This window comes from Peromyscus californicus, unplaced genomic scaffold (genome assembly GCF_007827085.1).
Source record: "Peromyscus californicus insignis strain IS unplaced genomic scaffold, ASM782708v3 Scaffold_21__1_contigs__length_65335640, whole genome shotgun sequence".
NCBI classification, from domain to species: domain Eukaryota; kingdom Metazoa; phylum Chordata; class Mammalia; order Rodentia; family Cricetidae; genus Peromyscus; species Peromyscus californicus.
Window position 1 is genome coordinate 26996913 of NW_026294514.1, and position 16847 is coordinate 27013759.

General features: G+C 53.3%; 1 protein-coding gene across 12 annotated transcripts in view; it reads right to left on the minus strand.

The window, feature by feature from the left end:
- The window catches only part of Tns1 (tensin 1), a 222643-nt gene that overhangs the window by 31523 nt on the left and 174273 nt on the right, over positions 1 to 16847 (minus strand). For 9 of the 12 annotated variants that reach the window (XM_052749829.1, XM_052749830.1, XM_052749827.1 and 6 more), the window contains 3 exons: positions 13414 to 14955; positions 2246 to 2442; positions 1406 to 1481 (listed from right to left, as the gene is read on the minus strand). In XM_052749829.1, coding sequence (XP_052605789.1) covers positions 1406 to 1481; positions 2246 to 2442; positions 13414 to 14955 — 1815 coding nt within the window. Of the gene's footprint in view, positions 1 to 1405; positions 1482 to 2245; positions 2443 to 7358; positions 7446 to 13413; positions 14956 to 16847 lie in introns of all 12 variants that reach the window. The other 3 variants (XM_052749832.1, XM_052749833.1, XM_052749837.1) reach the window with 2 other exon arrangements.

Below are 16847 nucleotides of genomic sequence, written 5' to 3' on the forward strand. Positions count from 1 at the left end.
GCACATGTGGAGGCCGGAGGCTGACATCTAGAGTTCTTCCTTATCTCTTCCCATCCTATTTTTTGAGATTGGGTCTGTGGATTCAGTGAGGCTAGCCAGCTAGCTCCTGGGATCCTCCTGTCTCTGCACCCTAGAGTTGAGATTAGAGGTGCTCCTAGCTTTTTTGGGGGGGTCCTAAGGAGCAAACCTCAGGCTTTCACAGTTGTGTAGCAAGCACTCTTCCTACTAAGCCACCTCCCCAGCACTCTTATAATGGTTTTTATTATTACATAATATCTCAATAAAATATCGATACTGAAATATTAACTTCCCCATTGAAACGACATTTTTTCAGATTTAGTAAAAAATTATTACACTTGATTTCACTAGTGTCCTGACACGGGGAATTTTAAATCGTGTGTGTGTGTGTGTGTGTGTGTGTGTGTGTGTGTGTGTGTGTGTGCATGCACGCGCAGGCAAGCTGTGTCCACTGGGCATCAGGAGCCACGTCTCCCAGGACTACTGTAGTCACAGCTTCAACCTCCCATATGCCTGGGATAGCAGCCCACACATACAGGCCACATTCTGTCCCTGTAAAGGACAGCCATACCCCCAGGAGATGGACATCTAAGCTCAGTCACCTCTTTCTACCAGCTTTCCTTTTCTTGGGGACTAATGGGCAGCTCAGGCCAGGTCCAGTCTGCCTAAGCACTGAACATCGCCTATCTCTACTTCCTCTGACACCCAGGCCTCTCACGGGGACCCTAGGTCCCTCATCACCTGGTATGACCCTATCACTTTCCGTACAATTCCTCTCAAGGCACTTCCCCTACAGAAAGGAACGCTGACCACCCTGGGGCTCATGTAGCTCTTCTGTCTGTCTGTCTGTCTGTCTGTCCTTCAGGTACCAGCCTCTCCAGTGAGTACACTGGGATGTAAACTCAAAACCCTTCCTAGAGACTGAGGATGGTATGAGAGAGGGTATACCCACCCCAGTTCTTTCCTAGTAGAAGTGACACACGGTGTCTGAGATGAAGATGCCCAGATACAGATGGGCAAGGCATCAGGATCAAGAGCAAGGAAAAGTCACGACTGTCACATTGGGAGAGGATTTCTTACTAGTGTGGCATGGGAACAAAATGACTCAACACAGAAAGCTCCATAGGATGAGAGCCAGGACCTGCAGTCCAACAGTCTGGAAGCTAAGTCCGAGCCTGGCTCATCCTTAGGTTGAGAGCAGACAGCAGAGAACACAGAGCAGTAGAGACAGGTGAGCCATGGAGTGAGAAGCAATGGATTCCAGCCCTTCCCACCTCCGCTGACTCTCTCCCCTCCCACCCCGTACCTGGGACAACCGCACAGACTACTGAGGAAATGTCAAAGAGAACAGAAGAGGGAGGGGAAGAGGTTTAGCAGGTGCTCTTACCCCCACTGGGTGGTGGGCTGCTTGGGGAGGTCCCCTCCATCTCCTCAAAGGCCTCCTTGTAGCTATGTAGATGGGGCTGCAGGAGAACAGAAGGGTGGAGAGAAGGAAGCCCTGAGGACAGGCTCCTCTTCAGGTGATCCTGGGCATGAGGACAGGAAGCCTGGCAGCCCACACAGTCCCTCTCCAGCTTGACTCTCTCCACTTCACCCAGGGAAGCCCAAATGCTGGCCACTCACTGCCTCAACCACTTGTTATTGGTGGCTGAGTACAGGGAGCGGCTGTTTGCAAGGCTACTCTAAAACTCGGGCAGAACTATTTCAGAACAGAGTCACAGAGATCTGCTAGGCTGGAGTCTCTGCAGGGGCATTCGGAAAGAAAGGGTTTTGACAAACTCCCTGGCAGGTTCTTCTGCACATGCAAGTTCAAGTCCCGCTGCCTCTGACTACTGAAATGTCTCCACAACAGAATTATTTGGGTACAAAAAGTAAACCTCCTAAGAAGAGCCTTATTTCTCAAAAGCTCAAAAAGATGCTTGCCAGTCTATCTGACCCACTTTGGGACTGTAAATCTGGGGATCATGTACGCCATCTCCAGGATGCTTATCGCCGCCCTAAAGAACTTCCTTTGGGGATCAAGAAGGGAACCTCATTCTCAGTGTTAAAGCAAGCAGCTGGGGTACAAATGTTACTGAAGAGAGGAGACCTTGGGTGAGGATACAGAGAGGGAGAGATCACTGCATTTACTGATGAAGCAGTAGCAGTTGGGTCTCAAGCTCCTGGAGATGCACACGGGACTCTGCTTCCTGCTGTGGCCCCAGGACTCATCAACTCAAGGACTCACCTCTTTGGGCCGCCCTCCAGGATTGAGGGCAATGGTAAGAGCCAGCTCAGGGGAGACGCACTGGACGGGGGAGCGGACCCCAGGACTACGGGGGGATGTGGCCTCTGGAGACTGGTTCTCATACTGTCCATCACTTGCTGCCCGCCTCCGGAGCGGGGCTGGGGGCTCTGCAGGCTGCCTCTCCCGAGCCTGAACCCCTGGGAGGAAGGGCAGGATATGGAGAGTAATAAGCAAATTAAAGAATGATTCCATTCCCACCTAACACTTCCCCCACACACACAAAGGCAGCACCTCAGCTCGGGGGGCTAAGCTGGAGTGAACCACATCCCCTCAGTCCCTCACCATGCCTTCCTGTCCCCAACTCAGCTCAGATCCTAAATTTCCCCCAATGGAGTAGTGGGGTAGAGGCAGCTTAGCCTGGCCTCTGCCTTCAAGAGGAGTCTCTACTCTGCATAGGATTTGGACCAAGAGCACAAAGGATTGATACAAGAAACAGATGTCGGCTCCTTCCAGCCCCCAGAGGCAAAAGGCCAGAGCTTCCAGAGCAGGGGGAGGGAGGGTCTCCAAGGCAACTGCATCAACCAACAAGCAACATGGAGCCTCTGGGAAGGACTTTTGGAAAGGGCTGAATTGCATCATCTTGCACATGGCGCTCCCAGTGGGAAACAAAGGAATGACCAAGTCACGCTCTGGAGTCGCCAGCCACAACTGGCTTCTGCGGTGGGTCTGATCTCAGGGGTTCCCTGGCTTTCATCCAATGCACCCCTGAAACCTCTAACCAACTTCCCCTACAGCAATTCCTTAGCAGCACACTTCCTCTCATCAATCCACCGTGGCTGTGGCCATGGCAGAGGCCAAGGCTCCCATCATACCCTACTCTGGCAAAGGCCAAGCAAGTGAGAGCAAAGGGCTCCATCTTCCTGTCCCCACTTCCTGTTTAGCCCGCTACAAAGGCTGTCCATGTTAACCTCACCCTGCCTCCTCCCCATCTTCTCTCCCCACAGCTGGGCCAAGGCATGGAATCTATTATTTCACTGCGCTGGCTTCCAGAATCCTAGAATACTGACTTCCCAGGTCCCAGGAGCCAAGGCCCAACCCTGAGAGCTGGATTCTAGGCCTAATTATCTTAAATTCTCATCTCTGCCTTCATCGTCCCCAGGACTAACTAAGGGGCTTAGGTCACATGAGCTTGGGACATGAACACACCTCTGGGACCCTTAGTCACAAGTGGGAGTGTGTGCGTGTACACATGCATGTATAAATGCACACATGCAATGCTGGCCTTGAGGAACACAGCCAGGACAGCCTGGTGGGAGTCACCCTTATGTAGCCTGAATCTCCTCTCATCCTCTATAGCAGGATCTGCACAGCCCAGGTGGTCCCCAACCCTTAGTTTGGCACAGCCACAAATGGTTGCCATGGCCTACACTGCCCAGGAAGCCTCCCTGCTTAGTGTGAACAGCAAAGTGCTGCCTGGGGCAGAACCACTTCGCTCAGACATAGCCACTGTGGTGCACATGCATGTGCTCTGTGATGGAGGCTGTGGGGGCCTGTCAGGGGAGGGCAAGACCAGCGGCCAATGGTACAAGTTAGATACAGAAGGTAGAGGGCACACCAGATCTCCATGTGTGCTTACTCAGAAGCAGCCCTGCCTACCTGCACAAGGAGACTAAAACGGACTGCATCCTGCTAGTCCCAAACTGCTCTGCTTAAATAAGCCCCTAACCTCAGAATGCCCTGATTTCCAAAAGAGAGAAAAAAAAAAAAGAAGAAGAAGAAGAGGGTGTGTCGGTCCTGAGTAAGGGCTGCTGGGAGAATCTACAGGGACTAAAGAGAGGAGGTGGCTCTGGACATCTGGAGCCACACCAGACTCTGCCAGCAACTCTAGGCTCCCAGAACTCAGGCCTCCTCTGGCCTCAGGCCCCACTTCTCCTTCCTCCAACCGGGCCCTGCCCAACTCGGGCCTCTGGGAAGGGTGGGCCAGGCCTAGCCCTGTTTCTGGGCTCATTCCTGGCAGAAACACTAGAAGGAAGCACACACTGCCACCACTTTTCTAATAACGTTGTGACAAAGGAGCAACTTTACAAAAGTTCTGGGGGTACGGAGTTGAGTTCAGCCCCAAGGTGAAAGGAAATGCACAAGAGCTGCCTTTGGTTATGGGGGCACCCCCTACGCTACCATCACCACCACCACGACCACCACCACCACCACCACCACCACCACCACCACCACCACCACCACAGTCTCTGGTAATCGCTCTGCTTTTTCAAGAGTGGCCACTACCTTGCTTGGGGACCCTGTGTTGGCTTTAGAAAAGGAGGTCTGTTTCCACGGGAGTCACCCTCTAGGAGGGGCAGAGAATACTCTCGCCCATCCTTTCCTGGCACTGCCTCCAGACCCAGGGCCATAGGACAGCAGTGTGGACTGAGGCTGCTGCGCATGTGTGGCTGGCCACCCGTAGAGGACACAGACCTGCCCAAAGTGGACAGGCACTTGAGAGCAAGCGTAATTGAGTTATTTCAGCTCCCCTCCCTGTCACTGCCAGGATGACACATGGGAGCATGCTCTGGCCAGAGGCAGGGGAGTGGACCAAATGATCTCCAAAGAGTGAGGGGACTGCAGGACAAAGTCTCCCCTTACAGAAGAGGAGAGACCCCCACATTCCACTCCCACAGGGCTGACCATTCCCAGAGAGTGGTCCATGGCACCAGCAGCCGGTCAGGGCACTCCGTCTCGGAACACAGTGTCTCACTGTTGTCCCCTTGGCAAGCCCAGAGCTAACCCAGAGTGCCTGGAGAGCTACGGTCCCTCTCTTCGGTCTCCTTCTATGAGAGGGAGCCTGACACAGGAGAAAGGAGAGAAGAGAGCTTCATTGTTCCTCAGCCAAGTGGTGACTCTGGACACCAGCTGACAGCCAGGGCCAGAGAGAGAGAGGGGAAGAGAGAGAAGAGAGAGAAGAGAGAGAGAGAGAGAGAGAGAGAGAGAGAGAGAGAGAGAGAGAGAGAGAGACCCTCTCACATCCCCAAAACTGCATGACCATCAAAAGGGGGCCTGCTCTCTGTGCAGACCTCCACTCAGGATTTCCTCAGTCTCCTGGCCTATTTTTCTCTCCAAGACTTTGTTTACTACATGCACACAGGGAGAAGCACTCTCTCTCTCTCTCTCTCTCTCTCTCTCTCTCACACACACACACACACACACACACACACACACACAGACACAGTGTATGTCTTAGCCCCACAGGAAGGGCCACAGGACACCGCAGTGGTGTGGCCTTAGTGATCTGATTGGTCCCTAACTTTCCCTACAGCAGGCTTTAGGGCCAGAGGAAGCTGAGTAGGAAAAGGGAAGCCATCGACGGCTCTGGAAGGCTCTCCCCACCAGGCCACCGAGTACTGAGAAGTGGGGTGCTCTGATGGTAAGAAGGTGGCCTTTCTGCTCATAATGCCCCACAGTCAGTCCTGTGGGCTGTTTCACGTGGGGCTGGCTGCCACCCCATCTTCCCCAATGCTTTACGATGACAGGTGGTCACCATAGCCTGAGAGCTGCCACATACACCTAGGAGCAGTGTTGAGTCAACCCCTGCCCTCACTGCCCCCAGGACAACGCTGTGCCTAGGGGGACAGCTCTCTGCCCAAAGTGTTGTATGGGTCCTAGACCTAATAACATGCATGTGCATGTATATCTGTTTAGAGAGGTCAATATATAAATATACGCATCAATTTATAAATACACACACACACACACACACACACACACACACAACTTTCCACACACTTTGGCAAAGCACTGACCCTCTTTCAGAGTCACATGGATAAATCCCCAGAGTCACACAGTGTCACCACAGGCATCAACGCAGACCTCTTCCACGGACCCAGATACTGGTCCCCCCACCCCCACCCCCACAGACCCAACTCTTCTTTCCAGCCTTCCGATTTCCAAAAGACTGGACTGCTCAGCTCCAGGTGGTCCGGCCGCATGCCCAGGGCTCCAGAAGTAAGGGGATCCAGGATGGAAGCCACCTGCTGGGCCAGGGCACTAGAAAGCCACACGCGCGCGCGCGATCACACTAGCAGCTCCAGGGCAAGCCATGCCAGCTCCCCTCGGGACAGGTCCACTGCCCCATAACCTGAACAGACCCTGAGCCCAGCTCAACACTACAGTCCCCACTGGTGGGCCAAGAAAAAGGCAGAGGGGGAAGAACGGAGAGGGAGGGGACAATCTGACAGTGGACTGGGACAGAAGGGTCCATGGGACAACAGATACCACACCGCTATCAGGAGTGAAGGGTCCAGACTCTACCTGGAGGAGCTGCTTAAGGCTGTGGCACTGGAGAAGCCTGGGTACATGGTCTCCTCCCTGATACTGGCCGTCAGGCAGGAATGAGCAAACAAAGGACAAGCGTCTAGCAGCTTGCATGTCCCAGAGGCTAGGACACTAGCTGACATAGTCCTAGAATAAACTAACAGAAACTTGATGTAGGAGCAGCCCATCTGCAGAAGTGCTGTAGTGCCGGGCGGGGCCACGTAGGTAAGGCAGGGCTTTCAGACTGGGAACCTGGGTTCTGAACAGTCGAGGCCCTCGTCCAAAGTCACAGATGGGGCACAGTCAGAGGGCGGGCCACGGACCTTAGCATCAGAGGGGTACTGTGCAGCAGGGACAGGGCCACCTTTTTCCTGTCTGACATGTGGTGGTCTCAGGGCAAACACAGCCTGGCGCCTTCTGAGTCTTGGTCCTGAAGCCCAAACCATCCCACCTGGGGTGGCTGAGGATAAGTGACTGGGACCCTCACTGGGCACCTCACTGGAAACACCAGCATCTCCACAGGACACTCTGAAAGCTCCCCTAAATTACTTCCGACCCTGTACCCAGCAGGCAAGGCCAAGCTAAAAGCATCAGGCCTCCAGCCAAGCAGAAGGGAGGGGAGGGCCTTGGAGAGGAGGGAGAGAAAGAGGGGTAGGAAAGCAGGGGGGAGGGAGGAGGAGGAGAAAGGGAAGCCGGGAGGGAAAGGAAGAAGATGGTGAGGTAGGGTTGGAAGGCATCTCTTGGGGAAGAGGGTGAAAGCTGAGGCAAGGGCCCAGAGTCACGAGGATGGAGACTCGGAGCAACCCACCAGAGGCGGAGGCAGATCGGAGCCGGTGGAGAGGAGAGGGTCGGAAGCCGCCACTCTGCCTCAGGCCCTGCAGTCTGGCATTGTACACTGCCCACCCACACCCCAGGGGAGCCGGCAGGAAGGGGAGGCACCAGGCATAGAAAGCACCCCACCAATAGCACAGGGGACAGGTGGACGCGGAACACATTGAGAACGCGGGGACACGAGGCATTAAACAACAGGAAACAGAACAAAAACAAAGAAAAAAAAAATCAGGGTTAGTCCTTGTTCTGACTCCAGGATAGAGCCACACACTGGAGGGAGATGGGATGGGGAGGAGACGAAAAGACAGGGTGGTCCAGGGCCTTTGCTCCTCTGACGGGCAGGTGGCTTTCCTGCCCGCCTAACCCCAGTAGCAGCCCGGGGCCTGGAGACTTCAGTCCCATTAGCCTGCACTTTACAGTTAACCTAGGCCATCCTCCCTTTCTCTCAAGGTCACCCACCCCTTCTGAACCCAGGATGGCTTACCAATCTGAGACCCAAGGTCACACCCCTTGCCTGTCTTAGCCCCTCATAATTCAATCACATTAGCCCAAGCAATCCTCTCCCCATGGGGCTCCTCATTCTTTTAGTTGCTGCCCAAAGCCCCTGGGTACCACAAGTGGAGGCCTTGGGATAAACCTAGAGGATGCTGTAGAAGACCCTGCTGCATCTCTCTGCCCTCACCTTATTGGTTAGCAAGCTGTCATTATATCTCAGGTTCTGCACCAGAGGCTGGTACTTCCCATGGGCCTGCTCGACTGCTCCCAGCCTTGCTCAACTCCAACCTCTTCCCTTAGTTACTGGCTGTCAGAATCTGACCCTCGCAGAAGCCTCACAGGCATCTTACACTGGACTCCCTCTAAGCCAACTTCTCGGGTCATCCAGGAACACCTCTATTATTTAGTTGCTCGGGACAAGGACCTGTCTTTGTTCTTTTCCTCTTACATTGCACATCTAGTAAATCTTCCTGGCCAAACCTCCCAAACCCTCCATCATCTTCCTCCCATCTTCCATGCCGATCGATAGCAACAGCCTCCGAATGGACCTCCCTCCTCCCATCTCGGCCATACAAATACTTTTAGAAGAAGCCAGGTGATGTCACCATTTGGACCAAATCCTTTCTAAGGCTTCTCAGAATACACACACCAAAACTCCAAGTTCTTAGGAGCACCTGCCAGACCAAATTTAAGCTGGCTCCATTCCCATTACCTCTTAGACCTCATGTGGGTCACTCTGCTCCAGTCATTCCAAGCACACTCCTGCCTCAGGGGCTTTGCACAGACCTCTCCAGATGATGCGCCCCTCACTGCCCGGTGAAATCTTTCCTGACCACGCCAAGCACCCACTCATCCTCCACTCCCCCCGGCACAACTCTGCTTTATCTCTACAGCATTTAACCTTCCGCCTAAAATATTGTAACAGTTTAGCGGCCAATTCTGCCATGAGGGTAAAGGTTTTATTAGTTATCAACATTTTCCCAATTCCTAGACTACCAAACAGCCCAGATTAGAGCTCCTGCTGAATGATGAATGGGCCTTGAACACAGCCTGTATGCAGAATGAACTATCGAAGCTGTTTCTCAATCCACGCCCTAAAGCTTGCTGCCAGGATTCCAGTCCGTTTTCCTCCAGCCTCCTCAGTTTGGTGAAGCAGTATCTGAACTCTTACATGAGCTTGAGTGCTCACCAGGTTCCCAGACTCCTTTTTTCCCATCACTTTATTTCTCTCCTCTCTCTCCCTTCTCCCATCTTCAGCCCCTCACCATCTCTACCTAAAAACACGCCCGCGACGCTTACCATTAGTTTCCAATGCCTTGTTTCCCCGCCTCAGCAACTACTCTGGCCCCCCCCTTTATCATAAAACCACTCCAAAGAGTAGTTGGCAAGCTGTCCTCACTCCTCGTCCACTTCCTCCCCGATCGCTCAGGGTCTGGCTTCTGTCACCAGCACTCAACTGAAAATATGCCTTTGACAATCCCCAGTCTACCTCATTGGCCAGTTGCATGGGTTTCTCTCCCCACCCCCCACCATCCCCCACCCTTTCTCCTTCGACTCCTTTCCCATCTTGACTTTGAATGACACACTGTACCCGTCTCCTGTCACCACCCGAGCATACTGAGATCCTGCTACGCCTTTGTTTCCCTTGTGGCCATTTTCCTGAGTGTTCTCTCTCTCTCTCTCTCTCTCTCTCTCTCTCTCTCTCTCTCCATGCCTATGACACAGACCTCCTCCAAGTTCACAGCATTAACCTCCACCTGTGGGAGAAGATTCTAGAATCTCCAGCTTTCCAACCACACACCTCTACACCGGGGGAACCCCCATCGCCTCAGCAGATCCCTGCAACTCCATCTCCTATCACATCAGCCTCCTCTCCCTCACCCCGGGTTAAGGGGGCTACACTCTTCTGTTTACAAAGCCTTAGACCAGTGGTTCTCAACCTTCCTAACGCTGTAACCCTTTAATATAGTCCCTCATGTTGTATATAGTCCCTCATGTTGTGGTAAGCCCCAATCATAAAATTACTTTCATTGCTACTTCATAACTGCAATTTTGCTACTGTTACGAACCGTAATGTAAATATCTGATGTGCAGGATATCTAATATGCAACTCCTGTGAAAGGGTCCTTCAACCCCCAAAAGGGTCACAACCCACAGGTTGAGAACCACTGCCTTAGACCATCTTGAATACACCCCTCCCCACTGGTCCATCTGTAAGCACACTGGTTCTCATGGCATCATCTAGTCTCTTCCATGACCAAAGTCAATACTCCAATCCAGGGCTCCACCACCAGGGCTATCTGATAAGCACCCAGCATCTTCCAGATCAAAGTCACTCCTGCTTTGCTGCCTTCCTGCTAGGCCCTACCAGACACACCTCCAGAAATACCATTCTGACCGTGGATCGTTCTCCTGACTAAACCACCTAATGATTTCTCACGTGACTGCTCAGCGCATCCAACCATCAAGGGCTGAAATCTAAGACCATCCCGAGACAGGACGGCAGCCGCCCTTCCTGCTCCGCAGCCACTCACTGTTCTGCAGACATGCCTTACGCCTACTGAGAACCCACTCCACCCGAGCACCTCACTCAAAACCACTATACTCATCATGGCTGAGCTGGACACCATACTCCACTAGCTACCACCACCTCCCAACATCTCTAGACAGTAATGATCTCTTCTCCATCTCTCCCTCGTGGAATTGGTCCCACAGTTCTCATTACAAATAACTTCATCCTAAGAGTCTAGCTCTCTCCTAAACCTGACTCCCTTAAAGATAAGATACACATCTCTCTTCTGATAAAGACTGAAATCTCCACCTCTAAAAGTATCAGACACAGATCCATCTGATCACAGAATCAGTAGCATAAGATACTTCACTTGGGCAGATCCCCTCCTCCAACTCAGACTTATTTCCTTTTCTCATCTTATTGTCCTGGGTGGAATATCCAATCCAGTATTAGATGGCAGTGGTGACAGCGGATGTCTCTCTTCATTTCATTGGTACTACAGGTTTCTAGTTAAAGAAACCGCCACTACGTTCTCAGAACTTAACACTGAAACAAGACAGGAGGGGTGGGTGGGTCCAAATGGAATGAAGTAGGACACAGTACTGGGGCACGGAGACCAGCCAAGGGGGAAAATGGAGACCAGAGGAGGAAACTAGGGGAGACACCAGGTCAAGAGAGCCTTTCCCTCAGATCTGAGCTTCCCAGGTAAACTCAATGGGTTCTTACGCTCCAGCTTCTCGCAACAGAACATAAAATAAGCAGAGAACGGCATTGCTAGAAGTCTGTTCACCCTGGCTCCCAGAATGCTCTACGCATTGGATCTTCCTGTGCCTTTCCCTGCACAAGCAACGAAGAGCCACAAAAAAGGATGCTAAGGATACTGCGAAAGCAGACCCTTCCAACACAAGAAACTCTGTCCTTGACAGGGCACGGACCAAAGGGGGAATTTTATAGGCCTGGTGACCAGATAAAACTGTCCCCTCCGTGCGGCTCATCTTATTTCCTGGCTGAGTCGCTTGTAGCTGATGGAGATTGGTAACAAGGAAAGGGAACAGAGACGTGGTGCCAACAATATTCTCACTCCTCCCTGTGACTTCATGGCAGCCAACACCAGAGCAGCAACAGGATGTAGAAGTTGACAGTGAACCCTTCAGAAGCTGGGAGGAGAGAAAAACCTGCATGGAGACCCACTCCAAGACAGCCTTCCTCTCAGGCCATTCGTAAGCTAGAGGGCAGGGTTCCAGAGGGGAAGAAAATTCATCCTGCCCCAGCTGTCTACAAGTCCCCCGGACCTGCTCATCATTACACTGCGGTGTCACTGTTCTTCAGCACCCTGCCACCACTCAATAAAACACAGGGAGGAGAATGACACACCGGGGAACTTGGGTGGCCCCTCCTCTTTCCAGAGTAAAGCTCGTAGGAGACAGTTCCAGCTGACAGGGGGCAAGAAGGTGGCTGTAGTCGGGTGTCCCATCTGGACCACCACACTGAGTATTTCGCCCCAGAGCTACAGGTCCAGGGCCTTGAGGCTCAGGTAAGGCAGAGACAGCAGTCTAGAAGAGGAGTTTCTCCAGGGAGCCGAGGCCCCAATGGCCACATTTTGTTTTTATTTTTGTTTGTTTTGTTTTTGCTTTTCGAGACAGGGTTTCTCTAGAACTGTCTGGAACTATCCTGGAACTCCCTCTGTAGACCAGTCTGGCCTTGAACTCACAGAGATCCGCTTCTGCCTCCCAAGTGCTAGGATTAAAGGCATGTGCCACCACCACTGGGCCAACGGTCACTTTTTATGGTATAAATACTTCCGCTATGGTCCACTGTAAGCTGCCAGTGAGTAGAACCAAGCGGGGGTGGGTGGGGGTGGGTGTCGGCTCTACTCTGAAGTTCAGGAGCAGAGTGTCCCCTCCCCCATATCCAGCCTTGAGCCCAACCCAAGAGCCAATGATCAGCTGAACTGCTTCCCCAAACCTACATCCATCCTTCCCAGGGAGGGCGTCTCCTCCTGCCTTGCAGCTGGCATGGTGACTCAGCTGCCCCTAAATTTAGGAGAAGGAGCAGAGGGCAGAGCCAGCTGCCTGGCTTCCACTTCTCCCAAAGATACCCCACCCTGTCAGCAGAGGGACTGGGCACAAGACTCACCTCACCACCACAGTCCCTGGGCCGCTCCTGTCTGGGCCTCACCTCACAACCAAGGCGGCCATTTTGTTGGGTGCAGGATTTCCCACCCATTTTGGCTGCCAGGGGAAGTATGGGCTGTGGGTTAGGGTATCCCATGCTTATCTCTCCCAACATGGCTCTTTCCTGGCCTTTCCTCCTAGCAGGTTCCTCTGCAGCTCTCTCTCTGGAGTCACCCATATTGGGTGGGTCTTAGCAAGAACTAACAGAACAGCGGGACTAGGAAGACCTTAGCCTCACAGGACGAGACTCCTGAAGTCCCCATCATGGTGAACATCAGACAGAACCCCACTGTTTCAGAGTACTCTCACAGGCCTCCTGGGATTCACTCCTGTTAGAATGAATAACATCTAAACAACATCTAAATCCTGCCTCTAGCCTTCTACCACTGTCCCAAAGCCCTGAGCTGTGAGGACAGTGAACATTTTAACAGCTGCAGTCCCCACTCTGCTTAAAACATCTATCCCCTAAGTCACTGGCTCCAGGAAGCCTTCCCTGATTGACTTAGTTGGTGAGCTTTGTATTGGGACCTTGGTTCTGCTCTGTCACCGCACAATTTGTCCTCTGTCAGGATCATCTATGTACTTATTCCCTGACCAAACTGCAAATTACCAGAGGGCAGGCATGGATAGACACTGATCTTCGAGTCCCAATGCCTGGCTTAGTGTCTAATAGATGATCTATATAGGAAGGGATGGCTGAGTGAACATTCCCAAGACCTCCCCAGGCTGAAACAGGTCTCTCATCTATGCTGTGCCCACCTCTCCCCCAACAGACCACAGAGACCAAACAGGGGAGGGGAGGGGGAGATAAGGAGAGGTTTCCCAGGTCCCATGGTCTCCAAAGCTGTTACCTGCTACCCTGTGGGCTACCAGCCCTTCCAGGTTCAGCGGCTCTTCCTCTGGAGTTCGGGAGGGGTCTGAAGTAGTTTCCTTTGGTGGGAGCTGAGGCTGAGTGATGAGACCAGGGAGAGAGGCTGGGGGTTCCTGAGGCCCCGCAGAGCTATGGGGGCTTGGAAGGAAGGTGGAAGAGGCTGGACTCTTTGGACGGAAACTCTGGTTGGATCCAGCCGGGCGCAGCTGATAATCGTAAGGTGAATAAGACCTGCCAGAGGAGACCAGCTCCGGGGTTCCCAGGGAATGCCCACTAGGGATATAGCCAGATCGGGACTGGGTCAGTGGGTGGGATTGGCGGGAAGAGCCCAAGAGGGGCTGAGAAGCGAGTGGGGAAGCCCCTGGCCAGGCCCCAGGAACACTCTGGGACTTATGAAGAGGGGCAGCCGCTGAAGCTGGCTCCAGATCCAGCATCAACATATTGAGGGCTTCAATGGACTGCTCGATCTCCTGCTGAGAGGCTGCCCTTGGGAACTCTGGGAGAGCAGGTATGGGGGTTTCTGCTGACAGCTGGGGGCTAGGCTTGCTGCTGGCAGGACTCTGCAGGGGGGCTCTCTCCTGCTGGCGGGGTGGTGGGAGAGGATGCTGCTGCTGCTGCTGCCATGAATTCAGCCCCCTCTGCACAGCCTCTCGGCTGCTGCCCCCACGAGCTGGAGCTTGGGGCAGCTGGGGCTCTACATCTGGAAAGGACTGGGATCGGAACAGACCACTGGGGTCATAGCCACAGTGGGTGCTAGCCACTTGTTGTGACCAGGCTGGATGGGGTCCCTCACGCTGGTAGCCGGCTAAACCCTCCTGAGCAGAGTAGGAGGGCCGAATGGGGGCTGAGTGACTGCTGTGAACAGGCACCATCTGGCTGGCAGACTCATAGGGGTAGCCTCCACCATTGAGCATAGGTTCTGCGGAATAGGGCTTGTCCAGACCATTGGTCAGTGGGGACAGGGTCTCTGGGTATCCACCTTCGCTGGTGTTGGTGACCCCATCTAGGGAGGACAGCGTGCCCATGCTGCCCCCACTCTGCCCATCCTGGATGGGCAGCTCATCATCCAGAATGTCCGTCTCCCGCTCAGATGCCAGAGCCCCACCGTTGACGTGAACCTGGGCTGGGACGACGTGGCGGCCAGGGGAGGACACGGTTGGGCCCCCGACGGGGTGGGACCTGAGTTGCTGAGCCCGGTACATGGCGCCTTGCTTCTCTCTGTCTACACCAAAGCCGCTTAGCAGGCGATCAAGCTCCTTCTTCTCCTGAGGACTCAGGGTCGCGGCGGCGGCGGCAGTGGCAGCCCCAGAAACAGGCTCATCGGTCTTGTCTGTCTTGGTGGAGGCTGTGGAATTGCCAGAGTCGCTGCTCACAGACAGCGTGTGTTCCACATGGTTGGGAGTGGCCGACAGGGCAGGCCGCGCAGCAGTGGCAGGCGCCGAACTGCCATTCAGGGAATCCTTCTTCTTCACTTTGGCATACAGGCTCCCGTCCAGAGGCCCTTGGGTGTGACCCACCACTTCTGCAAGGACAGCAAGGGGGACAGCAGGCAGCAGATGTCAGCAAAAGGCAGTCACACTCATCAGTGATATCCACACTCCCTCCCAAAAAAAAGCTAAAGGCTCCCATCCCCTGAACCCCAAACCCCTGAGGCTAGCAAAGGGGAAGTACACCAGCTCCCCTGACCAAGCTTTTGGGGAAGAGCCCTCAATGGCACTCAGAGAGATACAGCATAAGATTGTGCAGACTGGCCCAGGCCAGTATCCAGCTGTGGTCCATCACCAGCCTCCAAACCAGAGCATCGCGAAGTACCCCATGGGCCTCAGCAACCTTCTTTTTTTTTTTTGGTTTTTTGAGACAGGGTTTCTCTGTGTAGCTTTGCGCCTTTCCTGGAACTCGCTCTGGAGACCAGGCTGGCCTCGAACTCACAGAGACCCGCCTGGCTCTGCCTCCCGAGTGCTGGGATTAAAGGCGTGCGCCACCACCACCCGGCTAGCAACCTTCTTAATATGAGGGCGAGAGGCTAGGGAGATGGTTCAATGGGGAAAGCACAAGAATGTGCAAGAATGCTGCACAAGAATGAGGAGCTGAGTTCAATCCCCAGCACTCACATTAAAAATAAAAATAAAAAACCATAGATAAATCCCAGGGTCAACCAGTTTAGCCATATTGAATAGGCAAGCTACAGGTCCAGGTCCAGTGAAAGACCCTGTTTCAAATAGTAAGGTAGAGAAAGACAGAGGTGAGGAAGAGACAGTCAGTGTTAACCTCTTAACCTCTGGCCCCCATGTACGTACATACACACACACACACACACACACACACACACACACACACACACACACAAAATTATTAATAATAATAATAAAATAAAATGAAGACAGTACAGAACCATGTTGAATCATATAAGACAACCCCTATTCACTGAACTCAAGACACTTGCAGCTGAATGAGCCAACACCCTACAGTGATATCATGGGAGCCATGACTTCTGTGACCATGAACACCAATACTGAAAGGGGACATCCCGAGCCTACTCAGCCCTTACAGGACGCACTTCAGGAAGCTTCCTCTGCTTTCAGTTCCTAGGAGTCCTGCCCTGGGCTGGAGAGAGCAGGGCCAGGAGAAGAGGCATTACCTCAGACACAAGCATATAAGGTTTAAGTATGGAGACCCAGACCTCCCCCTAAAGTCAACCTTCAAGCAGGGGAGCCAAGGAGAGTCCCAGAGGATTGGAGGTATAAATACATAGACCTCATCATTCCCTGCAATAGAGGGGATGTGGAGCGTCCCAGGGGTGGCAGGTGATTGGGCAGGATCCACGCATGCTCAGTGCTAGGCTGGGCAAAGAGGCTGATGTCAAAGTTAAAGCTAAGACAAACCAGCCCTGGCCTTCCACACTGTCGTTTAGCTCAATACAAAGAATTTTCCAGAACAGTTCAGACAATGCCATTCTTCCCTCCCACTGTCACATTTCCAGAAGTTTCTCCATATTTCTCCCAGAGCACTGTTACATCCTCGTGGACCCCATCAACAGCAGGCCTAACTCAGGACATAGAAGCCTCTAAGGAAGGGAAGGAGAGTCGAGGTGGGAATGCAGGAGGCTCCCCCAAAACAAGCACTCAGATCCCTACAGCTCCCCGAATGGGAAGGTTGGATGTCGGTGCTCCAGGAGTACCCATGCCAAACTCCTATGGAGTAGGGTAAAAGAGGGTTCGTGGGGTGCTAGGGCCAGGCCAGAGCACTAGCAGAAGCATCTTAGGTATGAAGTCATAGGGGTGTCCTTTTGTCTGCAGACAGTTCTGGGGACCCCCCCCCCAAAGAGCAACACTTTCTCTGATAGGAAAAAGTGAATGCTGAGTGGCTTGGGGCCAGAGGGCTGACTCAGAAACAAGGGCTGCTCCTCCCCTGCCA